The sequence below is a fragment of the Lepeophtheirus salmonis genome, chromosome 2, assembly GCF_016086655.4.
Source record: "Lepeophtheirus salmonis chromosome 2, UVic_Lsal_1.4, whole genome shotgun sequence".
Classification (NCBI taxonomy): Eukaryota; Metazoa; Arthropoda; class Copepoda; order Siphonostomatoida; family Caligidae; genus Lepeophtheirus; species Lepeophtheirus salmonis.
Genome location: NC_052132.2, coordinates 1,017,961 through 1,038,712, shown reverse-complemented (window position 1 = coordinate 1,038,712; position 20,752 = coordinate 1,017,961). Strand labels below are relative to the sequence as shown.

The window sequence follows — 20,752 nt, the reverse complement described above, 5'->3', positions numbered from 1 at the left end:
AAATTCCCTACTCATCGTGAATGGATCTCTTCAATGTTGCAATCTTTTAACCTCCTTTGCAAGGAAGGAGTCGAATCTGCTCTCTTGAGATAGATGATTAAGTTAAAAGTATCTTTCTTCGATTTCCTCTATCTGGTTTTGGTCTTATCTCTCGGAGATCATATCTGAAGTGTTGCCGTATTTTTGTCTCATCAAAAATAGATGCCCGGATTTTAGCAGTTGTATCTGGATTTACAAACAGTGAAGAACAACTCCCTGAATGGTCTCAAATGGGGTTTTAGCTTCAAATGGTGGGCAAAGTATTTGTCTAACATCCGTTTCTTCGGGTAAACACTTGGGTAGGATCTATGGATTCGAACTTGTAGATGTGGAATATATATATGATTATTTTAAGTCTTTTTAGTGTATTTGAAGTATGATAGGATGAAGACGATTTTTTTGTCTTTTGAGCCATTTGTTTTTGATTATTCATTGTATAACAATGAGTGCCTAACAATATTAGTGACTTTAAGGGAAAAAATTTAGGAGATATTTCAATGTTAATAGATCTTTAATATAGAAATACGAAATTTATTTTTATGAGTTTCACGCAGAAAATAAAGTATTCTTGAATTTGAAAATTACGACTACTTTTTTAACTAACTGTTGTAATGTAACTTGACATATAGAAAATTCTCATTTGTATAGTAGAATCACGTGATATTATATCATCAAAACTGTAACTTGAATCAATTGACCATATGTCTCGCTCCGCTTTTTACACGCACTCGCTCAATGCCCATCCCTAACTATAGTAGATGTTTGTCCACAGATTATCAAATTTATCTTAGGATTCTTAGTTTACACATAATAAAATAATTCGTCATAAAGGAAAGAAGATGATTAGCAAGTTTATCTTAGTCTGGGCATAATAAAATGATTTGCAAGGGCATCCATTATTTTCCTTGATTATCCTTATTTTTAGTAAAAAGTCCTTAATTTGATTTTTACTTTCATCTCCTTTATTTTTATTAGGGAAAATCGATTTTTTTTTTAGGAAAACAAATCCTCCATTTGTATGTTATTGTTTTTTTTTTTTTTTTGGGGGCCAAATTCTTTTCGATAGAAGTTATTTTTTCTCAAATTTCTTCATTTTGCCGATGCCCCTGACATGGGTCCACTCTAGACACCTATAATTTAATATTATAGTACGTGTATCTTTGTATGTCTGTCCGCTGATCAAAACGCACAATCAGTGTATTTATTTCAAAAACAGAGACAAATAGGGGTGTTGGACATAAAATAAATGTTGTTAACAATTCCGAGTTACGTACCTACTTCTCAGTTTCATTCTGGTCAAGCGAAACTCCTGGTCCCTAGAGGGCACATTTGTTTTTTCGTAAATCAGTTGATATTTTTCATAAAACAAGATCGATTCCCCGTGTCTCAAAGTTTTTTTTTAGTTATGGGTTATACATTCACACATGCATCAAAATAATTAAAAATCCAAAAACGAAAAAGGAGAATGTATTTATATTAAATATGAATTAGAAAAGGGAATTATAAAGAGGATTAGCGAGTTTGTCTTAGACCGTATTAATAAATGTTATAATACGGTGCTATTATAATATTATACTAATTGATTTATTCCATGTCACTCTGGATGAATAAAATAAATATTATTGAGCAATAAATTAAGTATTGGTGAACTTAAGTGAAATTAATCAAACATCAGAAACAGACAGGTTTTGTGATATACAGTTTTCATAGATATTCCGTATTTTGAGAATAACATGTTGCATACAATTTGTAAAATTTGGAAATAGTAATAGATTTTTATACAAGTAAAATTTTTTATTCACATTGATTAATAATTGTTATTGAAGATGCGATATTTTGCATGCTTTATTGGGAGTTAGTGTACACACAGGTAAAATCATGACAACTAATGTTTTATCTTTTCCTAGAAAATATAGCTATTAATAAAATATAGCTTAGCTGTATAGCCAAGAAAAAGTTGATCATTGATAAGATAAGTACCATTATAAAACATACAATGATGGAATCCCTGCATATTCACAGACTCAAATTTAAAAGTATGTGTTTTCTAATAGAAAATGTTCAAAAAATTATTTACATTTCATTGAGAATATAATTAAAACATAATGAAAGAATTTATCTATTATTTTCAGTTATAAACGTTAATTAGTATGTACAACACAAAAATAAGACTGTGGAAAGATGTGAAAAATTATTTTTAATACTTTTTAGATTCATTTATTTAATAAAACTAGGTTATAGAGAGATCAAAATTGTATACAAAATAAGGGTTAAGTCCTAATATTTGCTCGTCCCATTTTGACATTCAATAGTTAACCATTTCTTAAATATTGGAATTCGAAATATGCCTAACAAATTACATACATATAGAAACTCAAAAATCAGCTTTAATTAATTCTTGACACACCTTCCTAAGGCAAGTTTATGGGATGTGGTAGAGACGAGAGAAAGAAAAAAAAATTCCTTTTCGCACAAAGTTACAAAAATTTCAAATATCGAACATCCCTTGAAATTTAAATATTAACATTTTACTTATGAAAAATATCTTTTGTTCGTAATATCTATGCATTTACTTCCAGGAAAATTTGGATTTGTTTGATTGATCAGAACAGATAACAATATCTTTATCATCATCCCATTCTATATAAATATGCGTAAATAATAATTAACTAGTGTAATCATGAGAGCATTAGTGTTACTGACAATCATTGGATCTGTTTTGGCTAATCCCAAATATCCAGATATTTGTGGTTTGGAAAACAAACCTTCTGTGGATTCAAAAATCATTGGAGGACATGAAGCAGCAAGACATCAGTTTCCATGGCTAGCTTTTGTCACTACCGGTGGTTATTGTACTGGTTCTGTTTTGGATGAAAATTGGATTATAACTGCTAAACATTGTGTATTAAATGATAATTGGTCCGAAATTCGAGTTGGAATTCATAGCACTGGCAATGGTGCGGATGAACCATATAAGCAAACCCGAACAAGTACTGAATTTTACGAATCACCAACTGGAGACTTTGCTTTGATCAAATTGGAGATTCCTTTGGAATTAAATGAATATGTCCGACCAGTTTGCTTACCAACACGTGCAGATGCTAATAGGACCTTTGTTGGAGCATCAACGACCATAACAGGATGGGGTGTAAATAATTTTGAGAGGGCAAATTATCCCGAATTATATTTTGCTAAAAATGTAAACATTATTCAATGTGGTTTTGAAGACAATATTATCTGTTCTGATGCAAATCAAGGAATGGCTGTCTGTTTTGGTGACAGCGGTGGCCCTCTTAACTACGAAATGGAAGATGGAAAGTATATGCAAATTGGAGTCAACCAATTTATTACTAATGGAAAATGTGTAGGAGGTGTCAATGGATATGCACGTGTATCAACTCATCTAGACTTTATTCAAGAAATAACTGGAATGGTTATCGAATAATGAATCTATTGTTTTTCTTAGATACACATTTAATAAAAAAAATAACAAACTCTAATTAATATAACTATTGAGCCCTATATAGCTCCAAATTTATTGGAACTCTTCCTCATATTCTACAGGAAGATGTTTTTTATTACTAATATCATGAATTTCTGCAGATTTTAACACAATAGCGATAAAAAAATTTACAAGGCTTACTATTATAATAATTACATATTATGAGATCATGTCTGTTTGACTTAAGGTCAGTTCACTGATGGGTGCAAATAAGTTTTCATCTCTCCTCTTTTTATTGTGTAATATTTTTCCCTGGACGTATTTTGTGTATATTTTAAGCAACCTGGCGGAACCAAAATTTGCATTAGAGCCTATAGCATTGCAAATCTTGAAGATGAAACACATAAAAAATCCAATTATTTTTTTCCGAGGGCCCAACCGCCCCAACTGTAATCCCTTTGACTTCTAAATGTGGAAGGCAGTTGAACGGGACATTAACCGAACCTTGTGGAACAGGGGGGCAGAGTTAAAGCAGCGCATCATCATAATGTTTAACAAGTTGCCCATGTACTACGTTGAGCGCGTCTGCAACAGGATCTGGTCCAGGCTGGAGAACGTCATCGCCAATGAGGGTCTCTACTTTGCCGAGAATTCGAAGCCAGAAGCCACACCTTTCATATATTATTTTTGATTTAATAAATTATTAAAGACTTTAAGCATTGTTTTGCAAATTTTTTGATAAGTGTCAAAAATATTACTTCGACCCTGTAGAATTATGTGAATTTCACTTTAAGTCGAAATTCCCGAATACGAAGATGATCATGGATCAGATCAATTTCTAATTAAATATTTAGAAGAATTGTTTTAATCCTCATCAGCATTTTCCTGATGCAATTCATCTCCCTAACTTATGAAATTGTATGCGTAGTATGGTCATGACTATTATTAATTTTGTAATTGTGAAAATATATTTTTGCTTCTGGAAGTGCAATTTCCAGGACTTCCAAGTACGCCTTGTATAGTAAATAAATAATAATAAATCTCTGGATTTTTTACTGAAAGTATTGAATCAATATATAAAAAGGAAGAAAAAAACTATTTTTAGGATAGATTTACTCGTATCTTAATCTTTATTTTAACAGATTAAAGTGGCACTTGACTCATCCATCAAAATACTGGTTTTCCATTCCATCAGCCTAAAGCGCCATTTTTAGTGATGTAATCTACATTTAACGAAGTTAATAATACTTCCAGTCAATAATATAAAATACATCACTAAAACAGCTGAATTGCGCACATACTCATTGTATTTACCATAATTTAAAATGGACATGTACTCATAATGTTTATAAGTGATGTTTGGAATAAGAATAAATTCCAGTTATATACAAAATGAATTGTGATATCTCATTTTTCAAAAATTGTCTCTGTCCTCAATTTCACAAAAAAGGCTAGAACCAGATGGAAACGCAAAATTGGGGCCATATAGTTGATATTTACAAAATGAAATGACCGAATTTCCAATTACCCTTATAAAATTCAATCAAATGGCTTTATAAAAAAAAAAGGCTTAACAAATGCAATTATTACTACTTGGTGCCAATGATAAACAGTGATATTTGAATTAAACCAAGATAGTATGTATTGACAATCCCTTAAATTTTGTGATATTTACAACCTTTTTTTTTGTTGATTTGGGTATATTTGGGACAATAAAAGTAGGATAATGAAAGAATGTATCTATTATTTTAAGTTATAAACGTTAATTATTATGCACAACACAAAAATAAGACTGTGGAACGATAAAAACTTTTTTTTAATACTTTTTAGGTTCATAAATCTAATAAAACTAGGCTATGGAGAGATAAAACTTATATATACAATAAGTTTAAAGTCTTATTCTTTGCTTGTCCCATTTTCACATTGAATAGTTTACCATTTCCTAAATATTCAAATTCGAAATTACATATAGACACTCAAAAAATAGCTTATATAAATTCTTTACATACCTTCCGAAGGCAATTTATGGCATATGGCGGAGAAAGGCTGCAAGAGGAAAAACTTACTTTTCGTCAAAAAAATTATAGAAATTCAGGCTTGGATATTGAATGAAAAAATGAACGGTGTTCACGCTTTCCGTTGATTTTTGAACAAATGAACGATGAACGGAGAAAAAAAATAAATGTTGTGCATTTGGTCGTTCATTTTTTTTTGTTTCTTAGGTGTCGTTATGTAACTATTAGTTTACAAAGATTACTACTTTTTTTTTTTTCATTATGGATATAATTATTATTGTCTTGAGGGTCCTTAAAAAAATTAATTTATATTAAAAATTAGGAGCCTGATTTTTTGTGTATATTGATTACTGTCTATGAAATATCTCATATCTCACAAATTGCAAATACCTTTACTATGGAATAACCATAACCATTCATTTTTTATTCTTTTGCAAAATCTTTTATTAAAATTTGAATATAATTTAAGACAAGGTGGTCAATCTAGTGTAAAAAGCCCACACTTTCATGGCTATGTAGCATTTTTTTGTTCCGTGAAGTTATTTATCTTAGATTATGTATTTTAGTGCTATGCTGTTATGACCAAGGAAGGCGTAATAAATAACGTTTCAAACTCTACTTCCGATCTACATCTGAAGTCTGAACGAAAGATTATTCTATTTAACGTTATGAGATATCAGCTCTGGACGTAATCAATCAGTTCCAGAATTCTACTAAAAAATAATTATTTCCTACATTTTCCAATTTATAAAACTAATGATTTAAAAAAAAAATTAAAAAAGAAGTTCATTTAGGGAATTATAAGCATAATGCAACAACGGATCCTATTTCCAAAATTCATTAATTTTAAGAAAACCCTTAATTGTTGGTTGGCTGATTTAATTTAAGTTTTTACTGATAGTAAAAATAGATCAAAAGAATAATTTATATGATAATTTTTTTGATCTTTAAATTGATAATGATATACCCTCAGCAGTAAGTTATAACGGGGATTTTTTTTTCTATAAAAACAATTACGGAGCCCAAATCTGTTAAATAGTTGAGGTTACGCCAAAGCTCCCCTTTAGTAATTATAATTATAGATGTGCCCTCTTATCAGAGAGATTGACATCATTTTAGCAAACCCACCATATAAGTTGACACTATTAAGTATTACTGATTATGAACAGACTCTTAACCAATAGAGGCCCAGAGCGCAACTATATATATTTTTATGGAAAACCTATTACCAGGGTTCAGTGTTTCATTTTAATACTATCTATATGAAAATCAAGCAAAGTTTGTCCGTCTCCTTGCCTTTGACGGACTTATTTTTGACGAACATGTGTAGGTAAAGCTCAGAACTTCTTTGAAAAAAAAAAAATATAAGTACCTTTGGGGCGCTCAACATATATTGCACAAAAAATAAAGAAAATAAAAAAATCCCAATTTATTTATTTACCTCAAATATGCATTCAACACAATATTTCAAATAAATATTCAAAACAATTATAGGCTTTGTATTCCAATTTGTGGGAGATGAACTAAAATACTTAATAATTTTTTCTATGGTTATACTTTATTTGATTTAAGATATATATTGGTCCTGACAAGGTCTTTCAAATAAACTCTGTCCATTTTTATTTTGACGATACATTTTGCTACTTTAAGTCCAATTTGCAAGACACCCAAAGGGTTAACAATAATATTTTTTTATAAAAATTGACAATTATTTTCCAAAAAATACAAATGTAATCTACACTCAGCTTTGAGAATATTGATTCTAACTTGCATTTAATCTAACGGGTCAAATATGATATATATTAAAAAAATGAATATGACTTTAGCACCAAGGATGTGTTTTTCATACAAATTTCATGTACGCCGAATAACTTAATAAGTAATAATTTTGACAAATGTTACAAAGTACTCTAGTCTATCTATATTTACAAGCTCTGACTTGACTGGATTGGTTGCCTTGTAGTCGTGGGAATATTCAATTTTTTGTTCTTTTTTATTTAATAAATATTTTTTATTTTTTTTATTCTTTCATATTTGCTTTTTTAGAACTTAGTGCCCTTATTATTCATTAAAATAAAATAAAGTACTTCTTATTCATTATTTGTATTAAAATAGTCAAAGATGACATCATTGGTATTAAAATAGTCAAAGATGACATCATTGGTATTTTATTTAATTATCCACATCCCAGTACTGTAAATCCTTCATTTAAAATTATTCATCTCATTTTTGAGTTGTATATTGTACTAAATTTTTACTTCTACACATTTTTATTATATAAATACTCAAAAAAATTATATATATTAGTGTTGGGTTTCGGTCTGGAAATCCTAAGTCGGTCTGAGACCGTTATGATTTTTAGAAGACCGAACTAATTTGGGCATTTAAAGAAGTTTGGTCTGAGCTGGTCTAAAAGAATATCCGGTCTGGATCAATCTTACATAAAAAAAAGTCAGCATTATGGAAATAAATGTTTTCTTTAGTAGAAATTTAAGGGAAGTTTCTTTTTTTTAGCACTACAGCACTAAATTAGATGATTATAAGAAGTAGCAATTCGAGCACCAAGGAATCAATACGTTGATAAAATCAATAAAGATCGTTTAGGTGAAATTTCCATAAAAATATATCTAGTAGTTGACCAGGTATTAGATACAAACGGCACAATCCAACTGAGATTTTTAATTCTCCGTAGCTACTTAGAATGCTTCCAAATCAGTTGTCATTAAAATTTGATGTAATAATATTTTTGTTCAGAAATGTAAATGCTCCCAAACTTCGTAATGATACAAGATGGATTTTTAAAAAGAGGATGTTTAATCTTTTAAAAGCAACCATAATTATGGGCAATTAGCTCTATACATTTTTTTATCCCTGCCTTTACCGTGTCAAACCGATTAATTACAACTTTTATGAAACTTTAGTTTCCTGCATTTGAGTTTTTTTTTTGCATCAAACAGATATAACCTTTATAGATGTTTTGAGTTTTGTTATAAGTATGGTCATTGGATTTGTAAAAACCATATTTTTATCATGATTAGCTATATTTTGTATGCTCAAGAGTTGATAATAAAAAGGATTTATATATATTAATATTAGCAAGAAGGAAATACAAAAAAATATAGTTTAAAAAGAAGACCTTTGTGAAATAATTTAAAATTAGGCATTATTATTACTAAATATATATAAAAAAAAGATTATTTTAAGTTAAATATACTATTAGTTAGGGTAAAAAGTTTCAAATTCAGTTGAAAGTCAATGAATTTTTTACCAAGACTATAACGAATGATACTAAGAAAAATATGGTCATTAGTGGGTTGATTTATTTAAATGTTCGTGGTGGCAAGGCCCGTAAATCTCGTCACGCCCTTATAAAGCGTTTAATATAAATGAAGCGGCATGTGATATGTTTACAGGATGTAAAAACCGCTTTCAAACCAATTTGTAACTTTTTCTGCCCTCTGTGTCTTCCCAGGAGTTTTAGAAGTTATTTTACCGGCTTAGATAAGAAAGGGAGTGTTTTAATATTAGTGTCAAAAAGATTGAATGAATCTTCGGTCGAAAAGCAAGATTCTCAGTCTAGTGATTGGTACAAATTTTTTTTATAATGCTGATTACTGATTCTCAGTAATAACAGCCCTAATGATAAATCGTTAACCTTCTTTCAGTCCATTATTAATAGACAAATAAATGAGGACATTCCTTGAATGTTGATCTGGAGGACGAAGATGGATACTTACCAAATAAGCCTACTCTAAATAAACATATCTGGCAAGTTAACTAAGTAGATGTTATGAAGGTAACACCTTCAGGGGAAACAGTTTCCTGGAGGAAGGGGATACATTCTTCAGGAATTGATCATGCTCTCGTACCTCCATCATTTTTGTCAAGAATTAAGACTGCCAAGTATTGTCCGGAACCTAGTTCCGGTCATAAAATAATTGAAATTGAATTTTCTACATCCTTTTAGGAACTCCAAGTTTCAAAATACCGAAATGGATTCTTGAAGAAGAAGGGTTTCAAGGGACCATGAAAACTAGACTAGTCGACTCTTTTGATTCAAATATTTCTGCCAAGCAAGCTACTAAAAAGTTTAATAGGATCATTAAATTATCAGCATGTAAATATGTTAGGGATCCAAGGGCTTCAGAAATGGATTTTCAAAAAGATATGGATGATATTTTAGATAATAGAGTATTCACCAATACTGGCCGCTTCTTTACGATTCCCAGTTTTTGACAGTCGAGTTGCACACATTAGAGGGCCGAATTAACATGCCTATATACATATTTCTATCAGAAAGAAAAAGATTTTATAATTTACAGTTTTCATACATATTGAGAATAAGGTGTTATGTTTCACTATATATTACTTTTTTTACATTACATTGACATATTTTGGTCAATTGTGGGCTCTGCGTTCACATTTTTGGGATAATTTGATATATTCTAAAATGTTTACTATTGTTTAAAACCTTAATTAATTTATGAGCCATAATTACAACCCGATATGACCTTTCAATTATAACTTATCAATTTGTGATAATCATGTAATTCAGACAATATATTTTTACTTTCTAGAAATGCAATTTGCAGGACTTCCAAGTAAGGCTTGTATAATAAGTTAACCTATATTTCACCCTATAGTCTGTACATAGCGTCAAGTGACTACCACCGGTTCCTATTAATGGTCAACGCACTTGAGGGTAAAAATTTGGAATGAATACTTATCACTGGGACTTTTTTATTTTTGTTAATATTTAATACATTATTGATAATTTTCATATGGTCCTTTTAAATATATTTTTGTATTCTGAATTCATTTCAATTTTCAGATTTTAGTAATTACTCAATAACTGTTTTTATTTACCTTATTTTAGAATCCATTGTTTGTGGCTAATACTAAATTATTTGTTTTCAGTTTATTTCATCCTTAGTTTGAATATTAAAAAAAGAGTGGTGCCCATACTACGCATACAATTTCATAATTTAGGGAGATGAATTGCGTCAGGAAAATGCTGATGAGGATGAAAACAATTCTTCTAAATATTTAATTAGAAATTGATAAGATCCAAGATCATCTTCGTATTTGGAAATTTCGACTCAAAGTCAAAATCACATTATTCTACAAGGTCGAAGGAATATTTTTGACACTTTTCAAAGAATTTACAAAATAATGCTTAAAGTCTTTAATAATTTATTAAATCAAAAATAATATTTGAAAGGTGTGGCTTCTGGCTTCGAATTCTACTCAAAATAGAGACTATCAGCGGCAATGACGTTCTTCAGCCAGGACCTCAGCCTGTTACAGGCGCACTCAACTTGGTTCATGGGCAACTTGTTAAAAATGATGATGATATACTGCCTAAACTCTGCAATCCTGTTCCATGCGGTTTGGTTAATGCCCCGTTCAACTGCCTTCCACAGGTAGAAGTCAAAGGGATTGCAGTTGGGGCTGTTGGGCGCATGGAAAAAAATAATTGGATTTTTTATGTGTTTCATCTTCAAGTTTTGCAGAGCTGTAGGCTCTAATGCAAATTTCAGTTCCGCCAGGTTGCTTAAAATATACACAAAATATGTCTAGGAAAAAATCGTACACAATAAAAAGAGGAGAGATGAAAACTTATTTGCACCCATCAGTGAACTGACCTTGAGTCAAGCAGACATGATCTCTTAATAATTATGATGATAGTAACCCTTGTAAACATTTTTATCAATATTGTGTTAAATTCCGCAGAAATGTATTATATTATTAATAAAAAACATGTACATGTAGTAATATCAGGAAGAGTGTTCTTATAAATTTGGAGCTATATAGGGCTCAATAGTCTTATTAATTAGAGTTTGTTAGTTTTTTTATATTAAATTTTTATCTAAGAAATAAAATAAATTCATTATTCGATAACCATTCCAGTTATTTCTTGAATAAAGTCTAGATGAGTTGATACACGTGCATATCCATTGACACCTCCTACACATTTTCCACTTGTCACAAGTTGGTTGACTCCAATTTGCATATACTTCCCATCTTCCATTTCGTAGTTAAGAGGGCCACCGCTGTCACCAAAACAAATAGCCTTTCCTTGATCTGAATCAGTACAGATAATATTTTCTTCATAACTGCATTGAATGATTGTTACATTTTTAGCAAAATATAATTCGGGATAATTTGCCTTATCAAAACTATTTACACCCCATCCTGTTATGGTCGTTGATGCACCAACAAAGGTTTTATTAGCATCTGCACGTGTTGGTAAGCAAACTGGCCGGACATATTTATTTAATTCCAAAGGACTCTCCAATTTGATCAAAGCAAAGTCTCCAGTTGGTGATTCGTAAAATTCGGAACTTGTTCGGATTTGCATATTTGGTTCATGTACCTCAGTAGCCCATTTACTATGAGCCCCAACTCGAATTGTAGCAACACCAACAGAACCAATACAATGCTTAGCTGTTATAATCCAATTCTCATCTAAAACAGAACCAGTACAATGACCATCGGTAGTGACAAAAGCTAGCCATGGAAACTGATGTCTTGCTGCTTCATGTCCTCCAATGATTTTAGAATCCACAAAAGGTTTGTTTTCCAAACCACAAATATGTGGATATTTGGGATTAGCCAAAACAGATCCAATGATTGTCAGTAACAAGAATGAAAACATGATTATATCAATTAATTATTACTTACGCATATTTATATAGAATAAAATGATGATAAAGATATTGTTATCTGTTTTGATCAATCAAACAAATCCAAATATGCCTATAAGTAAGAGCATAAATATTACATATAAAGGATATTTTTGATTAATAAAATTGTATAATTAAAATTTCAATAAATTTTCGATAAGTTCAATGGTCTATAAATAATTTTACAGGCGCATTAAGAGTTAATATGCTTTACATAGTGTTAGATCGGTAAAAAAAACCTAATAAGGCTATAGTCTTTCATTGGAGTTCTAAAAAAATTATTAATACTAAGACTATACCTTATCGGTCTTTTATGGTAACAAGAGTAGATACATGTCGTTTTTGGAAACTACGTCATTTGAATTGTTTTTGTTATTGTAACCTCTTTCAACAACTACTTTTAACTACATAGATCAAGGTTTTTGGGAATGTTGTAAGATTGTTCCGGTCAAATACTAAAAATAAACAAAAAAAAATTCTTCATAAGTGTCTTAGAAGTCGAGAAAATACCTTATGAACGTGACGAAATAATTTCTTTGTGCACACTTTTGGACGCTAGCAAGAAACTAACGTAGATTGCAAAGCAGTGGGGGATCTTCAGGCCAACCGTCTATGCCGTTATGAAGTCAGAGACGTTGGACAGGAAGCTTAGCTCGGGTAGGAAAATGAAATTGAAAATGAAAGAAGTCAAGTAGGCTGCCAAGGCTAACCCTTTGATGTCGATTTAGGATCACGCCATGGACTTTGGCGTTTCGGACAGAACTGTTCTTAGGACCATCAAAAAGGCTGGGGGTAAGATTATTGTGAGGGTGGAGATACCCCTTATAACACCAGCCATGACAGAGACCCATCTCCAACGTTGCAAGGCTGTGTTAATTGATCTCAAGTAGGCCAACGCTTGTCGGGTTGTCATCTTCAGTCATGAGAAGACATGGACAGTGGACCCCGTACGAAACTGCCAAAATGACAAGATATTTGTCCTTTATGGTTGTGGATGAATCTCTCTTGAGTCACACTACCACAAAGCACCCTGCATTTGTCATGTCCCCGTGCTTTGTTTCACAGATAGCAATGCCATTCCCTTCATCTGGTTCCTGATCGGGTACAGGCGCACAGGGGCCGACTACGTGCAGGCTTTGGAGGAGAAGTTGTTATCATGGATCCAGACCAATTAACCGGTCATGAACGCGGTGTTCCAGCAGGAGGGTGCACCTGTACATAAATCAAAAAAGGTCCAGAAGTGGTTGCCTTTCTGGCCAAATAAAATGTGGCCCACTTACTCTCCAGATTCCAACCCATTGGAATTTCTTTTTCGTGGATGTTGAGTCCAAGGTCTGCACCGTCTGTCAACAAAATATCAACAATCTCAGGGACAATGTCAACCAGCACTGGGAGACAATGTCTGAGAACTATATCTACAATGGCTGAAAGGACTTCCTTGCCCACTTGAAGCTATCATTGCAGCCAAGGGGAGCTACATCGATGATTAGTGTAGCCAATTCATATTTCTAGTTGTTTTTATTCTATTGACATACCCTATTGCAACTGGTTGCTGAACTACATCTATGTAAGCTAGAGTGTTTGGGTTTTTTTGTTTATAAGAAATTGTTAATTCCTTAATATGAATAAATTTTAATGACTCAACCTTAATTAATTATTGAATTCGTCACTGCTTAGTTTTTCAATGAACCTCACAATACTATTATTCTTTAAGTAAAAGTTTATTTTATAGAAGAAATAAAATAAAAAATATTTTATCAAGTGAGAGAAAATAAACTTATGCTTGAATAATATTGTCTATCCCTCTTTATTAAACAGCAGCTATGCAGCAAGCACCAAAAATATCTACCAATGGGACTTTCGAAGAGCGCGAAAAGAATAAAATTATAATGCTTTACTATAAAAATATTATCCTTTACAATGATATGAGTAAAAAAATAAACACAGCAACAATTTTTCACTTTTATTCTTATTCAAGTATTATTCAAATAAAATACCTTACTTATCTTCATCTAAAGACTCATTTCATCATTATTCTCTACTCCTCAATTAAAAATTGAAAGTTTTTGTGGAATCATTTTAGTTCATTCACAGTGCGCTGGAGAAAAATTATTTTCTTGAGACGTAGGCTTGCTCCCCGGACATTCCTGGGGACAGGTATATAGTATATGTATGTATACGAACAATGATGAAAATCTGGTGTGTTTTTAGCAGGCCCGTTAATTTGTAATTAATAGTTTTTTTTCCATTATCATTTCCCAAGGAGCATACACACTCAGGCACACTTCATGGGTCATGGAAACTGCAATTTAATGCAGCAACCTGTGATGCATATACCCTTGATGTGGGATATATTTAACTTAAACATTTTAATTATTTTGTACAAAATAATAAAGGCACATTAATACAACAGGAGCTTTTTAAAAATAAAAGTAAGAAGAAAAAACAACAACAACCACAGACAACAAAAATATTGACCATCTAGAACAACACAATATAATAAAGGAAACAAAAATGAAGTATATACATAATATTTAGTTAAAAAATAAAATAAATTAATGTAACGGTTTTTTATTGTGGAGGTTACGAGCAGCCATGGTCTTGAAAAACGTCCTCAGAGTGTTATGTGACCCAGATAATTTTCTACAACATTTTTATTCTAATATATATCCACACAATTTTTCCCCCGGCTTCTTTTTGACCAGGCAAGATTGTCACCTTCAGTCAGAAAATGGATAGGAGACTCTCACCCTTATTTGCATAGTCTGCATGAGTCCTAATCCACCAATCCCATTTTTTTAGATGCATTTTCATTGGAATTTATCCAGAAACAAAGCTCACAAATTTTGTAAGAGATGTTATTGTATGTGATTGCAATTTCTATCCATGATTAGGACTTGTAAAGAACCGTTTCCTTTGAAGACAAATTGGATAATTCTGTCAATCCTGTTCTGATTTAGCAGTTACTATTTTTTTCATTTCAAACTCCAACGTTGTATGCAAAACTTATATATGTGATTGATAAGACATTTGACACCCCATTTTAACCAGGGCATCCACAAATTATTTCCCAGTCTTGCCGTCCTGACCCCTTAACCCATTTTATACTTATGGGTCGTTTTGAAATTCCAATCTCTTCCAAAATAATTCCTTGTTGTTTTGTAAAGGACCCTCCTTTCCGTTCCATGCATTCAATAGCTTCCATAATGTCAAGTTGAAAAATGACAGGGGACTTGAGGTATTCATCCATATCATTTAGAGCACGTGTTGCTTGATAAATACTTTCCAACTCGGCCTGAAAAGAGTCTTAAACCAGCTCTGATTTCCATATCCGTCGAAAGTCTCCTATGGAAATACACCCTCCATAACCAACTTTATCATCAATGTTGATCCGTTTGTGAAAACATTCAGGCAATACTGATCCAATAAGGTTTATAAAAGGTCTTTTCTATAGGTTCACTAAATTTGCCGAGGCAAACTCTATATTCTTCTTGGAGTATTTCTGCCGCTCCTTTAGATCTAGGGCAGGGCATCCACGATATTGAAACATCGTCCATAGTTCCTAGCCTTGTCTTAAATGTATTCTTTTTTAATGCTTAAATGGAGTATTTCCATTTCGAACATGACTTCCATGGCTTTTGTAGGAGTAGACCTCATTGCACGACACATCAAAGGACATGCAATCCTATTGATTCTCCTGATCATTTGGATAAAAAAGTATACTTCAATAACTCGAGGTGCCCATATCCCTGCTCCATAACAAATAATAGGCTTCAGGTAGGGATTCCGAATCTATTGAATATAGTAAGGCCGAAGGCCCCACTTTTGTCCAATCAAATTCCTGCTGGCAAATAAAACTTTTTTTGCTTTTTGTATAATATATTAAACATGGGATGCCAATCTAAGTCTGAAGTCTACAATAAATCCAAGATATTTGTCCAGATCTACCAATTCTATTGTTCTCTCGTTGATTTTAACGTTTGGATATATCACTTTGCAGGCTCGGGTTCATACCATTCCTTTTGTTTTTGACTCACTAAATTGAAGGCCATTTCCAGAGACTTGGTGTGTCATTTCATTAACTCGTCTTTAGATTATATCAACCATAGACCGTAAGTATATAATAAGGGCTATCTCATAGCAAATCCAATTGTGAGCAATGTACTTGGCTCAGGCCTAATTGTATGCTGAATTGTAAAATTCCATACCAATAGGGAAAGAATCCCTCCTTGAGAACAGCCCTTGGTGGGAGTGAAATACATCTTTATTCCCTGTTGCGTACAAACGATTTCCCAGCTCAGTAAAAAATGATTGTATCATTGAATTGTGGAAAAGTCAATTTAATTCTGTTCCAAATGTTTTTCCATTATGTGGCATGGGAAGTTGTCAAAGAAAACAACAATAGCAATAAGAACATTGGAACTTTTAGTTGTAAGGATTCAATATACCAATAAATAAGTCTCTCCATTCCTTTGAATATTGTGTTTGCCAATGTTATGGGTCGAAATGCTTTGGGGTTTGAATAATCATCTTTATTTGGTTTTGATTAAACTGAAAACTTTTGCTTCAACTCCCAATCTTTGGAACATAAGAAACTTAAAGGTAATCTGAATAGAAACGTTATTCCTTTATGGTTTTGGTTTAACAAATTCTTAAAAAAATTTTGGGGCAAGTTTATTATGTCCTGGTTATTTTTAAATTCTTAAAAGAGTTATAAACTTCATTCACGAGTGCTCAATCAATTTTCTTCAACCATTATGAGTGGCTCTTCACTTTAAAATAATTTTCTTCATCCAATAATTTTCTCTTCCTTGGACCCCTGGAGGCTGGTAGTGTAGAAATGAGGCAAATCATTTTTTTCATGTTATCGTTTAATAAAAAATTTCTTTGTTATTTTTAAAATATCTAATGTATAATTATTTTTCGTTTTTGACGTTGAATTACAGCTTTTCAGGCATGCTGAGAATCCAATTCTGTGCATTTCTTTCCCCAGTGATGACATTTTTCTAGATCTATGACTCTTTTATAAGCTCTTTTAGAACTATAGTAAGCTTAATTTAAGGGATTGTGAATACATACTATCTTGGTTTAATTCAAATATTACTGTTTATCATTGGCATCAAGTAGTATTAAATGCATTTGTTAAGTCTTTTTTATTTATAAAGCCATATGATTGAATTTTATAAGGTTAATTGAAAATTCGGGCGTTTTATTTTGTAAATATAAACTATATGGCCCCAATTTTGCGTTTCCATCTGGTTCTAGCTTTTTTTTGTGAAAATGAGGACAAAGACAATTTTTGAAAAATGGGATATCACAATTCATTTTGTATATAATTGGAATTTTATTCTGATTCAAGACATTACTTTTAAACATTATGAGCACATTTCCATTTTAAATTATGGTAAAAGAAATCATCATGTGTGCCATTAAGTAGTTTTTTTTCTTCCTCTTTATATATTGATTCTATACTTTCAGTAAAAAATCCATAGATTTATTATTATTTATTTATTATAGAAGGCGTACTTGGAAGTCCTGCAATTTGCCCTTCCAAAAGCAAAAATATATTTTCACAATTACAAAATTAATGATTGACAAGTTATACTTAAAAGGACATATCGGGTTTTAATTATGGTTCATAAATCAAATAAAGGCTCTAAAATATAGTTAACATTCTTTAATATATCAATTTATCCCAAAAAGGTGAACGCAGAACTCCCAATTATACAAAATCTGTCAATATGATGTAAAAAATATATTGTTCTCAAAACGCGGAATTTTTATGAAAACTGTGTATTACAAAACCTCTTTATTTCTGTAGAAATGTGTTTATTGTAATTTTAATTAATGAAGGTGGATTCCCGTTGGCAACAAGTTATAAAACAAAACAAATCATACTTGGGTTTAATTGGATGATTGTAATAAAGTGAAACATACACATTTACTTTTTCCCTGATAAAAATATGAAGTTTTCATTAATTATTTATTTTACTGTAAAAGTTCTTACAGATCAGCAGGATAAGGAGGCACGATAGTTCAGAATGACTTCTCTCATCATATATGTCGTCTCTCAAACTTAACAAATTTTTTTTGACAATCTCTGGGGCGGTGCTCTTATGCTTACTACAATTTAGACAATATTCCCAATCCTCAATATTGATGTTGATATGTTTGTTTCTCGACTTGTCTTATTAAATAATCCTTTTGAACTCAATGCGGGTAGGTTAGCACCTTGGCCATTCCAACAGATAAATGTATAGTATTTGTCCAAAGAGTTTCAAAATGCTATCCATGGGTATGCTAAATAAAAAGAAAAACAAAAAATTCACCTGGTAACCCGGACAATTTCAAGAATGTTGCTGAGAAGAGCAGCTCAACTGTCAGGACGTTTCATTATATTAGCTGTGAGCAGCCCTGAAAGGGTTGGAGAGGAAGTAAAAACAAATCCTACTCCATATATTGTAAAAACATTGTCTGGAATTAATTCAAAGTTGATCCTAAACTTGTCTGAGTAAGGGTCATATAAAAAGAAGGACTTATTACAGAATTACCATAGTTTGTGTCAACAGTCGATGTCTACTTCTTTACAGTCATCCATTGCATCCATCCTCCGCATCTATCTCATCTATTGTCTTGTCAGGCGGGAGTGCATTCCTTCTTCTGGAGGAAAATTAAAAGTATATACCCTACCTTTTATTTATCTATTCTCCTGACCTTTGCAGGTAGGTCAATGTGTGGCGTGTTAAATCACACCTTTAGGAAGTAAGAGGGACAGCTCTTAACAATGGTGATGAAGAAGAAGATCCTCTCCGATGGTATACATTTCCTTTTTAAGGTCCAATTTAAAGCAATTAACACTATAATTGAGAACTTAAAACAGAACTTGGGGTTTTATTTCAATGTTAGAAACACTCTCTCATTCCACTAATTTAATTTTCTTTAAGACATCTTTAGAACATGTAATTGGTATTTTCTTTTTTTAATTATAATTTAATTCCTGTTGAGAGTTTTTCCTTTTCTAAATTGATTCAATTATATTCAAAACTTTCCAACGTTCGTGTGTGCTCATAAAACACGGAGCGAGCCCTTTAGAGTATCATTTTAAGTCGTTCTTGGACTCAGAGTACAAAAGGGCATGTGCATTGTTTAGTTATATTCTTTATAAACACATTAAGTAGCGAACATTTGGGGAAAATAATAAACCTCTCTGAATAGTAATTATGATTACCCCGAAAGAATACTAGCTACTAGCTGAGAAAGACGTAAGACGTTGAATCCCCTGTTGACAAAAGTCCTTTAATTTTATTAATCATTATTATTTGAGACTTTAGTAATGTCATTTTAATTTTTAGTCAGGTATTTTAATTTTTATTAATTGATAATTTAATTAAAAGTAAAATTATGAAGTGCTTCTTGCTAGTAGTCCTTGAATTACAATTTGCATTTAAATCCATTAAAAGTAAACAATCTATTTGTCAATGTTACAATTACATGGTTAGGCAATAAGGAAAATGTCTTTTTTTTCTTTGGAAAGGGATTGGGGATGAGTATGGACTGACTCTCCTCATTTTGAAGTTAATGTCCAATAACTTCAGTCCTCGGAATCTGTTTTTTGAATGAGCAAGGACTGACTCATCAAAATAACGAAGAGCCATCATCCTTTAGGATCAGAATATATTCAGATACTACGAATATAGACCATTCATGAATTACTTTCAAAGTTGAGGAAAGGGACAACATTTCTTTTCATGAAAGTCAATAATAACAACAGCAGTACACACTTATAAAGAATTTATCTTCGTACAATTTTAAGAAATCTAAATACTAGTATTTCATCGGAGCCCTCTGATTTATTATGCAAGGGAATTAAATAACTATGTTTGAATACTTTGTTGTATATTTTCTAGTATTTTTGAATTAGATACACTGAAACTAATCACTGACTCTGACCATTCATGATAATATCCATATGGTCCTTTTAAATAATTTTTTTCTGAATTCATTTCAATTTATTTATTTAGTAATTAACCAATGACTGTTTTGATTTTGTTTATTTTAGAATCAAAATTGTTTGTGGCGAATACCAAATTTTTTGATTTCAGTTTATTTCATCCCTTGTTTGAATATTATAATATTCTGAAAATGAGTAAAAAATAGGGATGACCATACTACACATACAATTTCATAATTTAGGGAGATTAATTGCATCAGGAGAATGCTGATGAGGATTAAAACAATTCTTCTAAATATTTAATTAGAAATTGATAATATCCAAGATCATCTTCGTATTCGGGAATTTCGACTTAAAGTGAAATTCACATTATTCTACAGGGTCGAAGTAATATTTTTGACACTTATCAAAGAATTTACAAAACAATGCTTAAAGTCTTTAATAATTTATTAAATCAAAAATAATATTTGAAAGGTGTGGCTTCTGGCTTCGAATTGTATGCAAAAAAGAGACCCTCAATGGCGATGACGTTTCCAGCCTGGACCAGAGCCTGTTGCAGGCGCGCTCAACCTGGCACATGGGCAACTTGTTAAACATTATGATGATGCGCTCCTTTAAC

The 20,752-nt window shown here is 31.6% G+C and overlaps 2 protein-coding genes and 1 long non-coding RNA gene across 5 annotated transcripts; 1 reads left to right on the top strand and 2 right to left on the bottom strand.

The window, feature by feature from the left end:
* The first annotated feature begins 2,699 nt into the window (after positions 1–2,699).
* Positions 2,700–3,548, top strand: LOC121132273 (chymotrypsin BI). Its single transcript, XM_040727639.2, has one exon. It carries the CDS (start codon positions 2,720–2,722, stop codon positions 3,482–3,484), a length of 765 nt encoding a protein of 254 aa, XP_040583573.1. The 5' UTR covers positions 2,700–2,719; the 3' UTR covers positions 3,485–3,548.
* A 7,648-nt stretch (positions 3,549–11,196) lies between these two features.
* LOC121132270 (chymotrypsin BI) lies at positions 11,197–15,422 on the bottom strand. 2 transcript variants are annotated; one of them, XM_071894156.1, is made up of 3 exons: positions 14,180–15,422; positions 12,482–14,142; positions 11,197–12,255 (listed from the first exon to the last, which is right to left on the bottom strand). In XM_071894156.1, the coding sequence occupies exon 3, from the start codon at positions 12,152–12,154 to the stop codon at positions 11,387–11,389; it is 768 nt and encodes a 255-aa protein (XP_071750257.1). In that variant the 5' UTR covers positions 12,155–12,255; positions 12,482–14,142; positions 14,180–15,422; the 3' UTR covers positions 11,197–11,386. The 2 variants fall into 2 exon arrangements, with proteins under 2 accessions (XP_071750257.1, XP_040583570.1); XM_040727636.2 differs by having other exon boundaries at positions 11,197–14,142.
* Positions 15,423–17,924: 2,502 nt separating this feature from the next.
* Positions 17,925–18,883, bottom strand: LOC121132272 (uncharacterized). 2 transcript variants are annotated; one of them, XR_005869292.2, is made up of 3 exons: positions 18,734–18,793; positions 18,190–18,689; positions 17,925–18,134 (listed from the first exon to the last, which is right to left on the bottom strand). It is a non-coding gene; the product is annotated as an uncharacterized lncRNA (long non-coding RNA). The 2 variants fall into 2 exon arrangements; XR_011784410.1 differs by having other exon boundaries at positions 18,190–18,883.
* Positions 18,884–20,752: the final 1,869 nt, after the last annotated feature.

Excerpts from the sequence above, each read along its gene's own strand:
- LOC121132270 (XM_040727636.2), bottom strand. The coding sequence starts at position 12,154 with ATGTTTTCATTCTTGTTACTGACAATCATTGGATCTGTTTTGGCTAAT.
- LOC121132273 (XM_040727639.2), top strand. The coding sequence starts at position 2,720 with ATGAGAGCATTAGTGTTACTGACAATCATTGGATCTGTTTTGGCTAAT.